Source organism: Numenius arquata, chromosome W (assembly GCF_964106895.1).
Source record: "Numenius arquata chromosome W, bNumArq3.hap1.1, whole genome shotgun sequence".
Classification (NCBI taxonomy): Eukaryota; Metazoa; Chordata; class Aves; order Charadriiformes; family Scolopacidae; genus Numenius; species Numenius arquata.
The window spans coordinates 21,693,592-21,715,638 of NC_133615.1; the positions used below are offsets into that span (position 1 = coordinate 21,693,592).

The window sequence follows — 22,047 nt, forward strand, 5'->3', positions numbered from 1 at the left end:
AAGGCTAAGGCTCATCTAGAACTGAAATTGGCCAAAGACATCAGGTACATGAACAGTAAGCAGAAGCACAGGGAAGGCAGAAGCTTGGGGAAAGAGTGGCTAGAGAGCTGCCAGGCAGTAAAGGACCTGGGAGTGTTGGTCAACTGCTAGCTGAATATGAGCCAGCAGCGTGCCCAGGTGGCCAAGAAGGACTAGGGAAGTGATCGTCCCCCTGTACTCCAGCGTTGGTGAGGTCCCACCTTGAGTACTGTGTCCAGTTCTGGGCTCCTCACTACAAGAAAGACATTGAGATTCTGGAGCGAGTCCAGAGAAGGGCAACAAAGCTGGTGAGGAGTCTGGAGAACAAGTCTTATGAGGAGCAGCTCAGGGAGCTGGGGTTGTTTAGCCTGGGGAAAAGGAAGCTCAGGGGAGACCTTATCGCTCTCTACAACTACCTGAAAGGAGGTTGTAGCGAGGTGGGGGTTGGTCTCTTCTCCCAAGTAACAGGTGATAGGACAAGAGGAAATGGCCTCAAGTTGTACTAGGGGAGGTTTAGATTTCTACACCAAAAGGGTTATCGAGCATTGGAACAGGCTGCCCAGGGAAGTGGTAGAATCCTCATCCTTGGAGGTATTTAAAAGAAGTGTAGACGTAGTGCTTAGCAATATGATTTAGTGATGGTTCTTGTCAGTGTTAGGTTGATGGTTGGACTTGATGATCTGAAAGGTCCCTTCCAACCTAGACAATTCTATGATTCTATGATAGAGGCCCGTTACTAAACAGTCAAGAAGGCTAAGGCTCATCTAGAACTGAAATTGGCCAGAGATGTCAAGTACAACAAGAAAGGGTTCTTCAGGTACGTGGGCAGTAAGCAGAAGCACAGAGAAGACAGAGGCACATTGCCAAACAGGGCAGGGAAGGTAATCACTACTAATGCTGACAAGGCAGAGATTCTCAGAATCTTTTTTGCCTCTCTCTTTACCGGCGTACCGGTCCAAACCCAGCTCACAGGACTGAGTAGCTACAGCAACACATGTTTCAACGCACTAGTAGTGGAGGAAGGGCTGGTCTGCAGCCTCTTGCAAGGGTGCAACCCACATAAATCTATGGGCCTGTGGTGGTGTGCTCTTCCCCATCCCCCCCCACCCCTGGCTCCTGCTCACCATTGGTGGGAAATTCTTCTTGGATGGTCACCAACAGCAACGGGAGTGCTTAATCATATGCTTCACCCAGTTGTGAACTTGCTGGTTCTAATTTTAATATGTTTGTTGCTTGTAGTTATGCTGTGTATAAAAATCTGGTACTTGACCAAACAAATAACCCAACTTCAACCACCCAAAACATAAAAATTAACAAATAGCAGGGCTTTACTGTCTACTTACCATGGATCTCTAAGCGCATAAACTGTCAATATACTATTTATGGCACAGAGGCAAGAGGTGACCGCACCACCACTCTGTGAAGGTAAGATGAATTGACTATAGTCACGGGGTGGAGTGTGGCGGTGTGCTCTCCCCCTTCCTCCCCCAACTCCTGGCTCCTGCTCAAGCCATAACCATCAGTGGGAGTTGTGATGAGTTGCACCTGGACTTTGGGGGATGGCTGGCAACACAGCCAAAACACTGTCTGGAGTGGGGACCTAGATATTTTGTTCCCATGAGAATATGACTATAGGTCAATTATCTTACTCTATAAATAGTGGACAGCCCAAGAGCCCTTTGAGCTCTCCTGCACGGCAGCGGGCTGCACGCCAGGATCTCCCCTTGTGTGGGGACGCTCGCCTAAGGTTCTACTCCTCGAGGTTGAGAGATTCCTTGCCGCAACAGATTCTCGGTAAGTGACTAATAGCATGCTAAACTTTGAAATCTTAGGTAAGTGATATAAAGGATTGATTGCGCATATATAATCCTTTAGACATAAACCGTTGACCAAGTCTGGGACTAGGATTGGATCCAGCCGCACCTAGACTCCTCTCTGAGAAGGAGTTTAGAAAGCAAGGGGGTCCTTTCTGAACCTCGTGACTCAACGGGAGGGTCTCCCTGACAGCTTGTCTGACCCTGCCCTCTGTGCAGTAAATAATCAAGTGTACCTTGCCATCGAATCTTGTAAAACACTGTCGCATTCACTACCAACTTTGTTAAATCGCTGTTTTACATGAAATAAATGTTTCACTACTTGTCTCTTACGAGTCAAGTTAATCACTCCGCCCACAACAACTGGCATAGTCGGAGGCATGGAGTGAACCCGAGCACCAAATTCTCAGAGGAATGGGCTCGTGACAATTGGCAATTCGTTTAAGAGCACTTAAGCGCAATTAGGGGCCGTACAAAGGATGGAAAAAATAAGGGAGATGCAAGATGTTAGGCACCTGTTTAGAAGCCCCGTACCAAAACAGGGAGAATATAAATAGGAGAGAGCAGGACCTAGAGAAGGACATAGAGAGCAGGAAGGCAACTGAGTTACTGATGTCTTTAAAAATTGAACAGCTGCAAAAACAACTGCAGGAAGAAAAGGAGAAAAGGCAAAAATTGGGAGAAAAGGTCAAAATAATGCTTATACAGGCTCCCCACCCCCCTGACAGATAAACTGATAGTATCCCCTGAAGATTGGGACGGAGACATTTGGGGTGATCCCGATGATAGTGAGCCAGAAGATGACATTCCTTTGTTCCCCATAAATCCTCCTGAATATGAAGCCAGACCTGTTGTTAAAACAGAAATAAGTGGGGGACCTCGGAGTAGTAATCCGCAGCATACTACACGAACCAGCCCCTGGGATCCGTTGCAATTGACAAATTTGCAAGAGAGATATAGCAGAAACCCCCGGGGAAACTGAAACTGAATACTTGTGGCGAGTATGCTTAAGTGGCGGCGACAGAATAATGTTAAGTCAGGATGAAGCCAGCGGCTACTGGGGTCCGGGAGTTTTCTTAAATTTAGGACCCGACCCGACAAATACACCCCATTCTATCACCAGCCGAGTAACTTATTGGGCGGGAGGAATCGACACCATGGAGCAGGGCGGGCCCTCCGTAATCCCCATTAAATCTCTAAGTGAGCTATGCACAGCCATCACAAAAGTCGCTTGCATGCAAGCTGTGCAGAAAATCCCCTTGCCAGAAGTCGATATTCACAAAGGAGACAGAGGAGTCCTGCAAAGACTTTATTTGAATAAAGGGAGAGTCCACTGGGGCATTCCCCTGTGGGGTCTCTCGATTTTCCGGAGGACGCAGCCTCCATTTTATCCTAATTCCCCGGCCGCATGTAACCCTCTTCCTTTCCCCATTGCCTGAGGCACTTGGAAGGTACAGACGTCTCGATCTGCCTGTTACATAGGAGTTTAACTTTTGCGGTTTTATAATTGTCTAACTTTTGCATTTTCAGTTAATTCCCCAATTTTTCGGTTATCTCAGTCCTGCAGTTTCAATTAACTCTCCTATTTCCTTCAGTTATCTTACTCTTGCAATTTCATTTCACTTCCCTGTTTGTGGAGACACTCTTATCCCTGTCTTATCAGTCCCTCCTCTTTTTATTTCAATATTTGTCTTCACAAAGTTTAGTCACCATTAATTGGATCTTTTCTTCTTGACTTATTTTTGGTTTTGGAACTATTTGCAGAGACATCATCTTTTATCCCCTTGTAGCTAATTCTGGGTCAGTGGGCACAGCTACTATTTGCATCTTTCTGACTACATGCTGAATGAGCTGCATAAAACAAGGTATCATACGTGGTACAAAAATCAGAGCCGCTACTGCACAAAGAGAGAAAAACAACATGCGTTTAATCCACGGTCCCCCAGGCAAACATGAGAACGTGTCTAAATCCCATCCTTTCCTGTTTTGAATTGGCACATGAGCTAGTTTTCTCATTCCTTTTGTTATCTGTTTTACTACCTTCCCGTTATCATCAATTTGTAAGCAACAACATTTGGATTCATTTAGTTTTCCACAAACTCCCCCTTCTTCTGCTAGTAAATAATCTAGGACCATTCGATGTTGGAAAATTGCATTCCTCATCTGAGTAGATTGGTCTGCAAGAAGGTCAAGAGCCTCAGATGTCTGGTTAGTTATAATTTCAAAAATGGCTTGTAATCTAATTATCCTATTTCCTATAATAATAGGATAATCCTATTATCCTTGTTAACTACAGCTGTGAAATGGGCTGGGATGGTGCAGCAGCTGAAAAACAAAGCCAGATATCCTGGGGAGGAGATCACCAAGTAAGACCCGTGAAACAGGGAACAGGAATTAAATCAAAGGGAAATAAATTTAAAAACTTGCAAACAGAGTCTCGAGAACAGAGGAACTAATTGTGGAGGAAAGCATTATCCCTAGGCATTCCCTGAGCTGAGATTTAAGGTCAGCCTACTGGCATTGTCTTGAGTCTGATTGAAGCATTCCAGAAACGAGATAATGGTAGAAACAGACCTTATTACAACTTCTTTGAAGAGGGATAATCCTTCTCTCCCTTAAGAGGAGATTCCTCCCATAAGAAGGAATTGCAGGACATGAAGTCAAAAAACGAGTGATGTCTGGAAGGCAATTGGGCCTGCTTGTATGGAAAGCGGAGGCTTATCATTGGATAAGTGATGATGGCCCATACATATTAATTCCAGTTGGTCCTTGAAGACAAATAGTAAAGTTTTTAATAGATATGGGAGCACAAATTTCAATATTAACACAGGATGCCAAGAAGCTGGGCGTGCGATCCGGATGGCAAAAAGTTAAAATTACCGGTGTGAACGGAGGGACTTGTGTCACGGGCAGAGTGATTAACTTCACTCATAAGAAAGAAGTAGTGAAATATTTATTGAGGTGAAACAGTGATTTAACAAAATCAGTAGTAAATGCAATGGTGTTTTACGAGATTCGATGCCAAGGTGCACTCTGTTATTTACTGCACAGAGGGCAGGGTCAGACAAGCTGTCAGGGAGACCCTCCCGTTGAGTCACGAGGTTCAGAAAGGACCCCCTTGCTTTCTAAACTCCTTCTCAGAGAGGAGTCTAGGTGCGGCTGGATCCAATCCTAGTCCCAGACTTGGTCAACGGTTTATGTCTAAAGGATTATATATGCGCAATCAATCCTTTATATCACTTACCTAAGATTTCAAAGTTTAGCATGCTATTAGTCACTTACCGAGAATCTGTTGCGGCAAGGAATCTCTCAACCTCGAGGAGTAGAACCTTAGGCGAGCGTCCCCACACAAGGGGAGATCCTGGCGTGCAGCCCGCTGCCATGTAGGAGAGCTCAAAGGGCTCTTGGGCTGTCCACTATTTATAGAGTAAGATAATTGACCTATAGTCATATTCTCATGGGAACAAAATATCTAAGTCCCTGTGGAGGAATGGCTGAGTGAAAAGGGGCACGACTTGATTACAATGAGCAACCCAGTCTTTGATAGGGATGAAAGCCCGGAGGAGGCTGTGAACTCTCCTTGAGAAACAGAAGTATGAAGAAGTAGCTACATGATAAGTAAGTGATAAGCGGTACTGCCTCCGGGAGATAGAGAAACATCTGCTGCGCGTGGACAAGAGGTCTGCACTAATTGTGTGAGCGCTCTAGGCGCGTGAACAGAGACTGTAAGCCAATCGTATAATTGTCGCTAGCGCGTGCTCTGCTTGTCTGTCTTTATATACTCTGTGAGAACTTGAATAAAGTGAGAACGACCATACTCATATTGAGACTCATCATTACTCCGGGTCCGTCTCCCACTCCGACATCTGGTAGCAGAGGATGCCCAGAGATCGATGGTTCAGCGGGACTGAGTTCTCCGAGTCTGCGGTAAGCAGCTAGAGGAGGGGAGTGGGAAACCATGGCTGGGAGAAGTGCTGCTCGGGCGCAAAGGTGGGAGCAGACAACGGTGCGAGGTGGCCTCTCGCCTCCCAGGCGCAGTGATGCAAGTAGAAGCTGCGGCCACACTACTCACTGGAATCCTCTCTAAGAGAGGGAATGAAGTACCGGCGAAACTGTTGATAAAGTTAATTAAATTAGGACAGTGATGGGGTCATTTTTCTGACACACCTATGCTGTTTTCTGTTTCGGAATGGCAAGATTTTGGAGGGACGATGTGGCAAAAAAGAATCGAGGGGGACGAAAAAGAGGAGAAGGAGATAAAGACCGTCCGTGGGTTGTGGCATACTGTGCTAGAGACTTTAAAAGCGATGAAAGCGGAGCGGGAAGTAGCCTGTGCAGCTGCTCAAATGTTAGGTCCAGGAGCGGCCGCCTTAAAACCTCAAAGTAAGCCTGGACCTATTGTGCGGTTCTTTGGGCTGCCCGCGGTAAAGGGAATGACCGGGACTGTGTGTAAAACTGTTGCTGAAATTCGAGCTAATGAGGACTCTGACCCTCCTGAGAAAAGTAAAGACTTGCCGCTGAACCCCTTGCAAAACTCGGGAAAAGCAGAAGTGAGTGATGCGAAACCAAAACAGAAAAGTAATGCAAATGCGGAAGCGCCTCCTCAGAAAACTCCGATAGGGGAGGGGCCTGAAACGTCTACTGATCTCATCGATTTGGGAGGAGCAGCGTGTCGGCCTCCGCCCACAGCACCTCCTCCAGCAACTCCGCCTCTCTTGTATCCACCGCTACCCTCCTCCAGTGATTCGTCTGGTCCACCAACTCCACCTGCTGACAAGAGTCGTAAACTGTCCACAGACAAAATGTTACAGACAGTTTTAAGGCGCCTCGACGAGTTAGATTTACGTGTGGCGAGGAAGGATGATAACATGCCTCCATGGCTAGTGAATCCCTCAACACCTCCGAGAACTGCACGCTGGAATGGCATTATTAGAGATGCTATACTAGAAGGACAGTGGGGAGCAGCCGCTAGTCTGGGCGGAACTCCACCCCTCGCGTGTCCCGTTGTACATGTAAACAATACTGGCAAATGGGAACCACATGATTGGAAAATTTTACAACAAGCTCGCACCACCATCTCAACTTATGGAGTAAAATCTGAGGCTACCCGACAAATTGTCAGCTGGATTTTTTCTGCTGATCTGATGTGTCCATATGATTGTCGTAACCTGATGAGACTGTTGCTTACTCCAACACAATATTTGTTGTGGGAGTCCTCCTGGCAACAACGAGCCATGAATGAAGCAGCTCGAAGACAAGGGGAGGGAGACCCCCTCCGTGGAGTCACGGCAGAGATGTTCGCAGGGCACGGAAAATTTAGTGACTTGCAAGTACAGTTGACGTTTCCAGCAAACCTATTACAGTGATCGGCGCAACTTGCCCTAGAGGCGTTTCTCGGCCTCCCAGGATCTACTATTCCGTCATTTGGTACCATGATGCAAGGAACTACAGAAAAATATAGTAACTTTGTTGACCGACTGTGGGAAGCAATCATGAATCACCCTGATTTAGATGACAGCGGCAAACAACAGATGTTCAAAGTATTGGCTTTTGACAATGCCAATAAGACCACCAAGCAAATTCTAGCCAGTCTACCAAAAGGAGCAGGCGTTGAAGAAATGTTATTGAGAGTAGAAAGGACTGAAGCTCAAAAACAAAGCACCACGGTCTATCATAGAGTCCAAGATTCGACCACAAAAAACCGAGCTCGCAACTCAATTGCGCACACTGACTGATGTCCAAACCCTGCTTGGAGACATTCAATGGGTGCGGAACTGTGTTGGCATCTCCAATACCGACATTGCACCCTTAACAGAATTATTGAGAAGCAATCATCCAGCCGACGGTGTTACTCTGACGGCGACGCAGCAAGCAGCACTACAACAAATTGCACAAAAACTGCAATCGACGTGGTCATCTCGACGCATTTTAATGTTGCCAGTGTCTCTGATAATATGTAATGGGAAAGATTCACCATATGCAGTCATTTGTCAGTGGCAAAACAAAAAGGGGGAACTTGCTACTCCCTTCTTCTTTGGTGATGCCACTGACAAATGCGAAGGGAAGGTAACAAAAGAGAATGTGTTCAATGTCTTAGAATGGGTGTTCTTAAGTGTACAACCAAAAACGAGCATTCAAACGCGAACTGAAGCAGTAGGTGAATTGATACGAAAAGGAAGATCACGAATCATAGAAATCAGTGGTAAAGAACCAGAGGATATTAGCATACCTGTTAACGCTGTAGATTTAGAATGGTGGCTGCGCAATGACGCTGCCATGCAAGAGGCCTTGTTAGGCTACAGTGGGAGAGTGCATTCACAACAGCCACAAGGGAAATTGTGGCAAGTTCTAAAAAGAAATCAGTGGCTAGAAAGACCCAAGGTACAGAAAGACCCATTGTCAGATGGTATCACTGTGTATACAGATGCAGGCAAACGCTTGCGGCGTGCAGCCTGTGTTTGGCAGGAAAAAGGTCAATGGTGTCAGCATATCATAGAGGGACAACCTCGAGATTCCCTTCAAACATTGGAACTAACCACAGTAGTTTGGGCCTTGAACAATTGGCTAAGCATTCCCTTGAATGTAGTAACAGACTCATTATATGTGGCTGGAATAGTGCCACGCCTGGAAGACGCTCTACTTAGAGAGACAGCTAATCCTAGGCTGGGGAGTTTATTTATTCGGTTGCGATCTGTACTTGGCCAAAGAACAGCTACCTGTTGTGTTATCCATATTCGTAGTCATCAGCTAGACCTTGGACTAGGCCAGGGCAATCAACTTGCTGACAGCCTGGTTAGTCCAGTGTGTCATGTGCCCCCTATGGATAAATTTCAACAAGCTAGGCAGAGTCATGAGAATTTTCACCAAAATGCAAAAGGGCTAAAAAGACAATTTAATTTAACAGAAAATGAGGCTCGAGGCATTATCCAAGCCTGCCCAAAATGTGGGAGCCATGGCCCAGGAATAGGGTTAGGAGTGAACCCAAAAGGATTAAAGGTGTTAGAGTTATGGCAGATGGATGTCACACATATCCCAGAGTTTGGTCGCTTGAAGTATGTACATGTGACCATTGACACCTTTTCAAAAATGATCTGGGCAACCACATTGCCCAGAGAAAAGGCACATCATGTCTGTAAACGCTTGCTTGCTTTGCTGTATTAGGAGTGCCTGAATGCATTAAAACTGATAATGGGCCTGCTTATGTTAGTCAAAAGGTTAGAAAGTTCTTGCTAAGATGGGGGGTCGATCACACGACAGGGATCCCACATTCGCCTACGGGACAAGGATTAGTGGAACGCACTCATCAAGTATTGAAGGACTATCTAGGTAAACAAAAGGGAGTAGAGACAGATGCTCAGCAAAGGCTACATCGTGTGCTCTTTACGTTGAACTTTCTCTGTCTCATGGGTGATCGAGAGGAACCGCCAGTGATGATTCACCATCAAAACCTTAAGTTCAATAGTACAACAATACTCCCGCAACTCAAAGTGATGTATAGAGATCTAGTCTCTGGAATTTGGTTGGGGCCTGTTCCTGTTATATTTAATGGTCGAGGTTATATGTGTGTCTCCACAGATTGCGGTCCAGTGTGGGTGCCCAGTCGAGCTGTAAAACCTGCTCTGACTCGACATGATCCGCCTGACAACCAAGATGTTCAAGATCCTGACCCTGGGGATATTGATCCCGGCGGTAATGACCCTCCACAAGATTGAACCTAGGGAAAACATGTGGGTCACCTGGGCGAATAAGACAGGACAACAAGCCTTTTGTCTATCGCTTGCCTCTGCTACAGAGCCTTTTCGGACATGTTTGATAGGAGTACCTGGTTTTAAGGTAGAAGACTTTAGCAAGTATAGTAAGCAGAACTGCACTAATTCTCAGAGTGTTAGTAATTCTAGTGCCATGCTCCTTAATAGCTTGAATGTTACGCTGCCTTGGGACCCTCAAGAATTAGAACTGTTAGGATCAATGAGAATTGGAAATGTCTCCCAGAACTGGACTCAAACCTGCATATTTTTTGGAGGACCTGCCTTTACTGGCGTAAATTATTATCGATCATTTAATTGGACGGGGTGGACAAACGTCACTCCGAAAGCAAACTACTATGACTATAGATATAAAGGCGCATTTTGTGGCACAAATGACACATCAAAACAAGGATTGGGAGCCCTTGGGGTTGGAACAAAAGGGGAACAGCAAATTTGGAACAATGGCACCCCAAAAGCCTTGCCGCCAGACGTGTTTTTGATATGTGGTGACAGGGCATGGCAGGGAATTCTGAAAAATGTGATAGGTGGTCCATGTTATCTTGGCAAATTAACGTTGTTGGCCCCAAATCAAAACTGGTGGAAAAATGTGACCAAGGGAGAAAACGCCGCACGTACGAAACGGGCGGTCACGGGTCTCCCACCAAATTGCAATGATGAAGTTACCTTACTCAATCCCACTGAGAGAGTGTTTTTATCCTCGTTTGTACCTGGGGCAGCGGCAGGCAGAGCTTTGAAGGAGATAGGACGGTTAGCTTGTTGGGCTGAAAAACAAGCTAAAGTCACCACTGAGGTAATAGAAACTCTGTTAGGAGATCAAAATAGCTTACGCCACGCAATTTTGCAGAATAGAGCCGCAATTGACTTTTTGCTATTAGCTCAAGGTCATGGTTGCGAGGATTTTGAAGGCATGTGCTGTATGAATTTGTCCGATCACAGCGAATCAATTCATAAACAGTTGCAGTGGTTAAAAGAGCATGCAAACAAAATTCGTCAAAACCATGGGTTTTTAGATGGGTGGCTGACTAACTTGTTTGGGAATATGCCACAATGGTTAGTAGGCTTGCTTGTTGAAGGCTTGCGCATTATAATAACCCTTATGATCATAGGTCTGTGCTTATGTTTAGTGCTTAGTTGTATTAAGAGAGCTATGTTAAAAGTAGTAAACCAAGCCTGGATTGCTCAAAAACAAGAAGGGGGAATTGTGGAGGAACAGCTGAGTGAAAAGGGGCATGACTTGATTACAGTGAGCAACCCAGTCTTTGATAGGGATGAAAGCCCGGAGGAGGCTGTGAACTCTCCTTGAGAAACAGAAGTATGAAGAAGTAGCTACATGATAAGCAAGAGATAAGCGGTACTGCCTCCGGGAGATAGAGAAACATCTGCTGTGCATGGACAAGAGGTCTGCACTAATTGTGTGAGCGCTCTAGGTGCGTGAACAGAGACTGTAAGCCAATCGTATAGCTGTCACTAGCGCGTGCTCTGCTTTTCTGTCTTCATATACTCTGTGAGAACTTGAATAAAGTGAGAACGACCATACTCATATTGAGACTCATCGTTACTCCGGGTCCGTCTCCCACTCCGACAGGTCCCCATTCCAGACAGTGTTTTGGCTGTGTTGCCAGCCATCCCCCAAAGTCCAGATGCAACTTATCGCAACTGATGTTGTGATGGCCATGGTGGCCATGGCCCGAGCAGGAGCCGGTGAGTGGGAAGAAGAGGGGGAAAACCAGAGAGAGCACACCGCCACAACTTGTGTGCCAAACTGCTAAGGTTAGTTTATGGCTCCCGGGCGAGAAGCGCATGTCGTCTACTCGCTTTGCAATTAAAGGGCATCATGAAAATATTTTAGGTTTTGATATTTTAAACGGCTGAACCTGGTGCCTGCCGGATGGCAGCGTGTGGTCCTTTGGCTCAAACAGAGACCTTAACCCATGCAGAAACCAGGAAGCGGCAGTGCGGGTGCTCCGCGCAGACCCTGCACTTCCCGAGTCAAAGATCACTAATGTACCACAGTATCCGATCTCTGCCACGGCACGAGAGGGCATTTCTGAAGTCATAGCTGATTTAGAGAGAAGACAAATTATCTCCAGAACCCTCTCCCCATATAACTCACCTGTCTGGCCGGTTTGGAAACCAGATGGGAGGTGGCGTTTAACAGTCGATTACCGCCATCTAAATGCTAATACAGCCCCACTAACAGCCACTGTACCAAACATTGCAACCTTAACAGCTACTCTGCAAGCAGCTGCACACCCATGGATGGCGGCACTAGACGTAAAAGATATGTTCTTTATGGTTCCTTCGAAGGAAGAGGATAAAGAAAAGTTTGCTTTCACTTGTGAGGGAATACAATATACCTTTAACAGACTCCCACAGGGGTATAAACATTCTCCCACAATTGCTCATGCTGCACTTGCTGAACTTTTACAGTTTCGATCCCCCAAGATGTGAAACTGTACCAATATATAGACGATATTCTGATTGGAGGAACTTCTCCTGAGACAGTGGGGGAAGCGGCAGCGGCAGTGTGGCAAGCACTAAATAAAGCAGAAATTGAGGTTCCACCTGGAAAATGCCAGGGACCAAGTAAAGAAATAAAATTTTTAGGTACTTGCTGGATAGCAGGCAGTGCCGTGATTCCTCCAGATACTTTAAGGAAAATCGAAGAACTGCAAATGCCCCAATCAAAGAAGGAATTACAACAATTAATGGGAACTTTAGGATATTGGAGGAAGCATGTGCCGGGATTTTCTATAATTATACTCATTATAATTAGTCCATATATGAGTATATATATATCTCATATATATATAATGAGTCCATTATACTCACTTTTACGGAAAGGTAAATCCTGGGAGTGGAGATCAGAACATAACGAGGCAGTAAAAACTCTGACTGAAGAATTAAAATCATACCAGTCACTGGGACCAGTACACCCCCATGACCCTATCAATCATAGCCGAATGGGGTTTTGCGGAACATGCTGCTTACTGTAATCTGTTCCAAGCTGGCCCCGATGGGCCGAAAAGACCTCTATTGTTTAGCTCAACTGCATTTACCCCGAGCAGTTAAACAAGTTGAGAAAATACATCAGGGACAACCTGTGCAAACGAGAGAACCCTTTAATTTACTAGAAGCAATCCTAAAGGGAACTGCTCCCCCAGAAGGAGTCACACAGAAACCTACTATCAGAAAATGGTATGCTTATCTAACAGGAGTTGCAGAAAATATGCAATTAACTGGATGTCCTGGTTTGAGGTAAAACAGAACTAATTTTCTGTTCAGTAATTTTACTTTTTCAGCTGGGCCTCTTCTAACTAACTAAACTCTGAAATTAACGGCATATTGTTCAGAAACTGCTCACTCTCACAGTGATAAGACCTGATTATACCAAGGAATGGTATGCAGAGAGGCCCTTGCTTATACTTATTGCTATAACAACCAAGGTCAGGTAAATTTGTTATTTGCCCCGTTGGAGGGTCAGAAGCGGAAAAGCGTAGAGGGGTCACACCTGTAGGGAGGAGCTGACAGGACAGGTGACCCAAAACTGACCAACAGGGTGTTCCATCCCATCTGCATCATGCTCAGTATAAAAGCTGAGGGATCAAAGGGTCAGCTCTCTTCCTTCAATGGCCGACGTCCGAGAAGAACCCTGTCTGTTTGTCTGCCTTTGATCCCGATCCGAGCATTCCTGACTCCAGATCCGGAATCCAGCTCCTGTCCATCACTGAGTCCAGCCTGGGACTTTCCCCTGTGCCTGCTAGTGATGTGATCATCGTCCTGGGAGCTTGATATGGTTTTGTATATACTGTATACTTTTTTTTCTTTTTTTTTCTTTTCTTCTTCTTATTTATTATTTCATTATTTATTAATATTTTCATTAAAGTAGTTTAGTTTTTTCTAAACTCATAAATCTCTTTTATCTCTTCCTCTACTCTCTTTTCCTTAGAGGGGGGAGGGAGGGGCCACCTGTCGTTCTGATTGGTCAATCTGGTCAAAACCACGACAGATGTATTGGCGCCCAATGTGGGGCTCAACTGTGGTACGACTAGAGCTCTGGTAGACCGTCTGAATAGTTTGAATTCCAGCTTTCTCAGAGATTAAAACAGACAGCTCACATCATGTTTTTAGACAGAATATTGTATCGTATCTTGATGGGGATTTCTTCCAGGTTACTTGATTCGGCACTGTATAATTTGCCTTACGTGTTGTATAACTTACTTGCTCTTTGTGTCTGTATGCGGTGGTTCAAACGTGGTATTCTGGTATTGTGTTTGATTCTGATCCATACCATGATTGAATGGCTGGTTTCTTTACCTGGATTCCTCGGGCATTTCGTACTGAATTCTGTTGCTAATTATACTTCAAATTTTACCTTGGGAAAGTTTACTTCACCCTTTACTGCTCAGGCCAAATTGTCATCATCAGAGACAGAGGATGCAGCCCCTTTGGATAGTGTGAATGACAGCTGCATTCTTAAAATCATTATTTTAGTGTTGATATTGCTGCATGGGCTGCAGGGGTGGTTTCTCTTTAAATCTCGGCATGGAAATACGATATGCACTGACACTGACCTTACTCAGACTCGGTGACCAGAAGGAAAAGGAGGAGGTCAGCTCAGCCCTCTGTCCCTTGTGACAAAGACCAAGTAAAGCCAGACAGCAGGGGAGAGGACTCTTCTGATGGAGATGCAGAAGAGGGTCCTTCTAAAGCCGATAAGGGAGAGGCTCCTGCGCCAGCAAAGGAGGACGACTCAGATACAGAGATAATCATTAAATCCTTCTCTATGAAGGATTTGTGAAATATAAGAAAGGATTTTAGCTGTAATGATGGTGAGACACTTGTCTCCTGGTTGCTCTGATGCTGGGATAATGGAGCTGGTTGCATAGAATTAGACGGTGCAGAAGCTAGGCAGTTAGGAAACCTGTCCAAAGAAGCTGGTATAGATAAAGCTCTTGGGGAAAAGTCACAGACTCTCAGTCTCTGGAGGTGACTCATATCAGCTGTAAAGGACAGATACCCCTTTAAGGATGATATTGAATGCTCCCCAAGTAAATGGACCAACATAGAGAAAGGTATTAAGTACCTGAGAGAAATGGCTGTGAAAGAGGTGATTTACAGTGACTGGGATAAAACTGTAAATCCTGACGAAATGCCATGCAGACAACCTATGTTGCGGAAGTTTTCACAGGGTGCACCATCAGTGTATTCTCACACTTTGTCGGTATTGATCTGGGCAGGAGTTGATGATGATTCATCATTAACTGTAAGTGAAGTGGCTAGCAGAATGTGACAGTATGACGACAGTCTCTCTCGTCCCCTAACTGTAGCAGCTGTAGAAAAATTGACTGATAAAACTGAGAAAATGATTGAGAAAAATGAGAAACTGTTTGATAAACTGTCTAGGATGGAGGAAAGATCCTATTCTTCCCCTCCATGGACCAATGTTGCAGCTGTCAGGAGAAGACACCCTCCTATGAGGCCGACTCAGAGGAGACAGAACACACTACGAAATATCCTGTGGTTTTGCCTCTGTGACTATGGAGAGGACATGAGTAAGTGGGATAAAAAACCTACCTCGGCCCTGCAGGCACAAGTGAGTTGCAAGGTAAAGCAGATAGAAGACAGAATTATTCCAGGAGGACTGCTGCTCCAGTTCGTAGGGGGCGGTTCTCTGGTCCAGGTAGAAACTCATCTGCCAGTTATAGACGTTAGAGGTGCCCTGCCTCCAGCCAGGAGGAGAGGGATAACTGAGTTTATTGGACTGTGTGGATTCGATGGTCTGGCACATTAGAGCCACGAAAGTATAGAGCCCTGGTGGACACAGGTGCACAGTGTACCCTATTGCCATCAAATCATAGAGGGACAGAATCTGTTACTATTTCTGGTGTGACAGGTGGTTCTCAAGAACTGACTGTACTGGAGGCCAAAGTGAGCCTAACTGGGAATGAATGGGAGAAGCACCACATTATCACTGGCCCAGATGCTCTGTGCATCCTCGGCATAGACTTTCTCAAGAGAGGGTATTTCAAAGACCCAAAAGGGTATCGATGGGTTTTTGGTATAACAGCTGTAGAGACTGAGGACATTACACAGCTGTCTACCTTACCTGACCTTTCAGATGACCCTTCTGTGGTGGGATTGCTGAGGGTTAAAGAACAGCAGGTGCCACTTGCTACTTCCACGGTGCATCGGCGACAGTATCGCACTAACCGAGACTCTCTGATTCCCATTCAGAACCTGATTCGTCGGCTGGAGACCCAAGGAGTGATCACCAAGACTCGCTCACCCTTTAACAGCCCTATATGGCCAATGCGAAAGTCTGATGGTGACTGGCATCTAACAGTAGACTATCGTGGCCTGAATGAAGTTACACCACCACTGAGTGCTGCTGTGCCAGATATGCTAGAACTGCAATATGAACTGGAATCAAAGGCAGCCAAGTGGTATGCTACAATTGACATTGCTAATGCCTTTTTCTCTATTCCTTTAGCAGCAGAGTACAGGCCACAGTTTTCTTTCACCTGGAAGGGTGTCCAGTACACCTGGAATCGACTGCCTCGGGTGGATTTTTTGGATATTTTGGATAAATATTTCATTATTTATTAATATTTTCATTAAAGTAGTTTAGTTTTTTCTAAACTCATAAATCTCTTTTATCTCTTCCTCTCCTCTCTTTTCCTTAGAGGGGGGAGGGAGGGGCCATCTGTCATTCTGATTGGTCAATCAGACCATGACACTGAAGGACACACTAAGGTGTGCAAAACATAGAATTAGTGCATGATGGATTTTTCCTTCTTTTTAACGGGGTAACCTGTTCGGACTCTCCCCACAGAAACAAGTCTCTGTTTTCTCTTACAGCACCCTGCAGGGTGGCAAACAGAAATGCTGTGTTCATGTTAATACTCCAAATCTCAACAATGCTGCTCCTAACCTGTGGTCAAAGAACTCTAGAGTGGCCACGGTCTCAAGCTCGTGTTAAGTATACTGGGAGTATGGGAATACACTCTAGGAAGGGAGATTTAAATCTTTCCACTGTGGTCATGCATGGAAGCAAAGTATACTCAGAAAATGAATGGAGCTGGGATACAGACAGAGCTGATAGAGTTCCCTGACTTCAGGGAACGGCAGGGAAAAGAATTCAAATAGGGTGCCCGATGATCAATGGGTCTACCCATGAGAGGGCATCTCAGATTTCAGTGTACAGCACTGTATCAAACCCAATAATCAACAGTACAAAACGTTGTGCTTCTGAAAAATTGGACTGTTGGTACAATTTTACCTTAGTACAGCCTGTTTTTATAGTCTCTCTCTGGGCTCGCCATAGTGTGGGACTATCATTTAAATTCAAAATTGACGTTACTGAGCCTCATACGACAACATCCACACCAATTGTAAAGGATGAGAAAACTCTATCCCCACATATTTCTGAAATTGGACCATATGTAATCAAAAATACAGGCCAACAATGAGTGTTATTCAATCCATCATGGTCTCTTAAACGAGTAGAATTTCTGATGCAAATTAACAACTCTACCATCAAACCGACCTGTTCATCATTCCTGAGTACATCCTATGCAGGATGGTTAGCATGGTTACATGGGCAAACACTCACCTCTCTGTGAGTTGTCCCTCCAACAGATATCAGGGTGGTTGAAGTCCCCCATGAGGACCAGGACTTGTGAATGTGAGGCTGCTCCTGTCTGTCTATAGAAGGCCTCATCTGCTTGGTCTTCCTGGTCAGGTGGCCTGTAGCAGACCCCTACTGTAACATCACCTGTCCCTGCCCTCCCTTTAATCCTGACCCATAAGCTCTAGGTCAGCTCCTCATCCATCCCCAGGCAGAGCTCCATGCACTCCAACTGGTTCTTGACATAGAGGGTGACACCTCCTCCTCATCTCCCCTGCCTGTCCTTCCTGGAGAGCCTGTAACCTTCCATTCCAACACTTCAGTCATAGGAGCCATCCTACCACATCTCCATCATGCCAATAAGATCATAGCCCTGCAGGTGTGCACACATCTCTAGCTCCTCCTGTTTATTCCCCATGCTATGTGCATTTGCATATAGGCAATTAAGTTGGGCTCCTGATGAAGTTGACTTACTGGCTGGAGTGGCTGGAATTCCTTTGTCCTGCACTCCAGGTGCTCTCTTGTTGACCTGCGACCCTTCTCCAGGCTCTGGGCATCTATTCCTGGCATTTGCATCATACTGGTAGAAATGGGATGGATTGAGTTTCCCCTTCCCTGACAACTCTAGTTTAAAGCCCTCTTCACAAGCTTGGCAAGCCTCTGACCGAAGATGCTCTTCCCCTTTTCTGACAAGTGGACCCCATCAGATCCCAGTAGACCAGGTTTCTCAAAGCGAGTCCCATGGTCTAAGTAGCCAAACCCCTGGCTGTGGCACCAGTCCTGTAGCCATTTGTTGATTTACCAGATTTGATTGGCCCTATCAAGTCCCTTCCCTTTGATTGGAAGGACTGATGAAAAAACTACCTGTGCCCCAGAGTCCCTGGCTACTGCTCTATAATCTTTTGTTGAATCCTTCCAATAAAGAAATGTCACAGGGAACGTTCACTGATGCTCACCACCTGTGTTGAAGAGAACCATCCACACACAGTGACTGATGTGTGCAACAAATATTAAGAGTGAATGCTTAAGAACAAAGAATGAAATCCTATAGGTAATCATTAAAGGATAGAATAAATGACCTCCTGGAACTAACCAGACTCTATTTAGAGAATTTTTAAAAGGTCCTAGCATACTTATAGAGGTTTAAATGTAACACAAATTCTGGGGAATACAGAATTTCTACAAATTTGGAAGTTCTCAGAGAACAAGGTATTTATTTGGTCTTACCTGACAATTATTAGGAGCAGCAGTGAAGCATAGATTCAATATTACTCTTTTTTGCTCCTACATATACAGTATCACAAAGCTGAATAGAAAACCCAAGAAAACTCTATAGTATCTAATCTTGTGGGAAAAGGAGGAGGGGAAAACTCCTCAAAACAAGACAAAAGAACAGAGACCCAAGAAACAGAAAAGTAAAAGGCAGAAGGAAGGTTTCTAATGAGTGCTTGTTCAGTGTATAACCTTTAAGAGCCTCGGTGACTGAAGCCTTAGCAAAATAGTAACACAAATGCTAAAATAAGAAGAGCAAGTGGTTTTATTCTGGTGTGGAGACTGTATTTGAGATTCTTTTAGACACGCATAAAATTAATGGCAATATTAAACTGAAATAGTAGATAAATCAAGGAGATAAAAACTATTAAAGTCTTGGTATCCCTTTCACAAATCGATTTTGGCAGTTTGGTAACAGAGAAGAAGAGCCAGCCAGCCAAAAGTAAAAAGATAATTTTAAATATTCTTGTGGGTTTTTTTGTTTGAATGATATATAAATTCTGTGTTGTCAATCAAGAATATTAAATTCATTCAGAAAAATGATTATATTTGCTCCTTTGCACAAAGAGCAATTGTGGTAGACAAACATATACATCAGTGATAAGACTTCAGAAGACATTGTTTGCATTGCTGGAAAAAAAATGCAAATGAAAAAGTATAAAAGTTCTTCAAACACATATCGAATGCAGGTTTTTAGCCTGGATTTGATATTTACAGCTGATGCCTTAAAACAGTTTCTATAAATGCCACTCATCAATACCTATTCTTTAATTCAAGTATGCTGGTTTTAAACGATCCTTTGCATTTTTCATGGTATATGTAGATTAAAATATATCTTGGGATGGTTGAAGTAAAAGCTATTGTGTGTTTTATCTGAAGGGATATATCAAAAGTAAAAGCTTTCACTGGAGAAAGCATTAAAATAATGTAAAAAAGATAAGTTTATAAACTAGACTATGCATATTAGGAGCAAAACAGATTTAATAAAAAGTTCTTTAATATGAAATTGTCACAAAATGCATATGAAACTCTCCACTGAGCAAATGTATTACAACCAATGATCAGATGTGCTTTGTATCCAGCACCATCAATTACTTGAAATAAATGATAGGGAGAGTTAATTACTCAGAGGATGCTCAGAACTTTGTAGGACCAGGGCCTAAATTAATAATAGGCACCCTCATCCATTCCACTGACCAACAAAAAGGTGCTACAAGGGTGAGACGTTATTAGACAATTACATGTTTAAAAGTTAGTACAATAAGCAACAGTCAATTTTCAACAGTTAGCAACAAAGAAACTTTCCTCAAGAAGCTAGTACCATTAGTAAGACAACTGATATAATCATACTCTGAATTAATATGTTACAAATAGGTCTTTTAGTAGGGGATAACAATTTGACTACATTAACCTCTACACTACACATTTGGACCTCGATGGATGGATCTTTTAGTCCAGTACTAACAGTCCAGTTAGTTATGTACTGTTAGTCCATAATTACAAAACTTTAAAATAAATGCCTTCTTTTAAATGAACGATACTTTAGCATATTAAAGCATTCTGAATATTTTTAAACTTTCTTTTATATTTATTTATTTATATGTGCATACACACACACAAACTTCAATGAGTGGAACAAACCATTTGAAAACATTCACCTGTCAGCAAACATAGCAACAGCTGATAAACAAAAGCAGATAGGAACCATTTTTAGGGAAGAATAAAAGAGAGCCTGCAAAAATTCCATTTCCCTACTAAATGCCAAGCATCAAGAACAGGAGCAACCTCTGTATGTAGGAGAAGATGGGTGGTGGTGGTGGTTTTGGTTTGTTTTAGGGTTTTGGTTGGGGGGGGGGTTTGCTTTCTGCTTTTTTTAACTCAAACATCCTAAAGGAGATAGCAAAGGATGCAGCTAGGCTACTCTCATTGCCAATATGAAGTTTTTTGGCTGCAAATACATTTCACAATAACATTATAGGATAATAATACATGTAGACACAAATATATCAACTGTGACAAATTTGTTTGCTATACAGCCTATGTCAGGCTTTTCATATGAGATAAGGCTTCATAGAAATTTTAAAGACTCCATTATTATACAAGATTTTTCTAGATTTTTTTCAAAACTTTTGCACAGTCAAAAAGGTAGAGAGTAAGTGACAGAGACTCCAAAAACCATGAACAAAATACATTAGAACAATGAGAAACCATGATAAAACTCCTTTTTGAACTGAGAAATAACAGTGGTTACAAGGGACAAAGAGATAGGATACTGGTTGAGTTTCCAGAAATGTCACATGCAACAGAAGTGGCCTGGATCACAGGGCAATTTTCTTTCTAAAGGCAAGGCTTCTTTACCTTGCTGTTGCTGGCTGGACATAACCAGGGTAAGATCTCCTTGTGCTTGTGGCTTGCCTTTGTCTAGCTAGGAAGGACTGTCCTGAGCCTGTACTAGCCAGTCTGTCTTCTGCTGCTTTTTTATGCAGAGTCATTCCCTGTAAAGAGAAACTTATCAGTGAATAGCAATAAATAACAATGAACAACTCATTTACAATTTATCATTTCTTCTTTACAAATATGAGCTAACCTGGTTTGAATTTCAAGCATTATATTTTCAAGAATGGGGTTAAGACATTCTTCCTGAGCCTTTTCAATGAGTTCACTTTTTATCATCATGCAAGTTTGCAGTAATTCTTGAGAAAAAGGACTCCCAATGTGCCAGGTCTTGAATGTGTATTTCCACACACGAACACATGGTGCTATGACCAACCTTTTGGAAAGCCACCCACCACCACCACCCCCACAGAAGTTGAGCTAGAAGAGTACTTCTCAGTTATATTCACACTTTGTGAAAATACTAACTTAATAGAAGTGGTGGGAGCATATTTTGGTGCTGATGGATACCAAGTTGAACGTGAGCCAGCAATACATCCTTGTGCTAAAGAATGCCAACAGCATCCTGGGTTGCATAAGGAAGAGTGTTGCCAGCAGGTTGAGGGAGGTGATCCTTCCCCTCTACTCAGCACTGGTGAGTCCACATCTGGAGTCCCGTGTCCAGTTATGGGCATGAACTTGCTAGAGAGAGTCCAGAAAGGGGCCACAAAGATAATTAAGGGACTGGAGCATCTTTCATACAAGGAGAGGCTGAGAGAGCTGGGATTGTTTAGTCTGGAGAAGAGAAGGTTCAGGGGGGATCTCATCAATGTGTACAAATACCTGAAGGGAGAGGCCATAGAAGGGGGCTAGGCTCTTTTCAGTGATGCCCAGTGAGAGGATGAGGCAATGGCACAAATGGAAATGCAGGAGGTTTCCTCTGAATATAAGAAAACTCTTCTTGACTGTGAGGGTAGTTGAACACTGAACAGGTTGCCCAGAGAGGTTGTGGAGCCTCCATCCTTGGATAGATTCAAAACCTGTCTGAACATGGTCCTGGGCAACCATCTCTAGGTGGCCCTGCTTGAGCAGGGGGGGGGTTGGACCAGATGATCTCCAAAGGCCTTTCCAACCTTAGCTGTTCTATGATTCTTTGTTTTTGAGAGAATCT

General features: G+C 44.0%; 1 protein-coding gene across 1 annotated transcript in view; it reads right to left on the minus strand.

Annotated features, from left to right (window-relative positions):
* Positions 1 to 20,857: 20,857 nt before the first annotated feature.
* Positions 20,858 to 22,047, minus strand: part of LOC141476645 (protein Hook homolog 3-like) — a 170,604-nt gene continuing 169,414 nt past the window's right edge. Inside the window, exon 22 of the mRNA XM_074165428.1 lies at positions 20,858 to 20,998. Coding sequence (XP_074021529.1) covers positions 20,858 to 20,998 — 141 coding nt within the window. The remainder of the gene's footprint in view (positions 20,999 to 22,047) is intronic.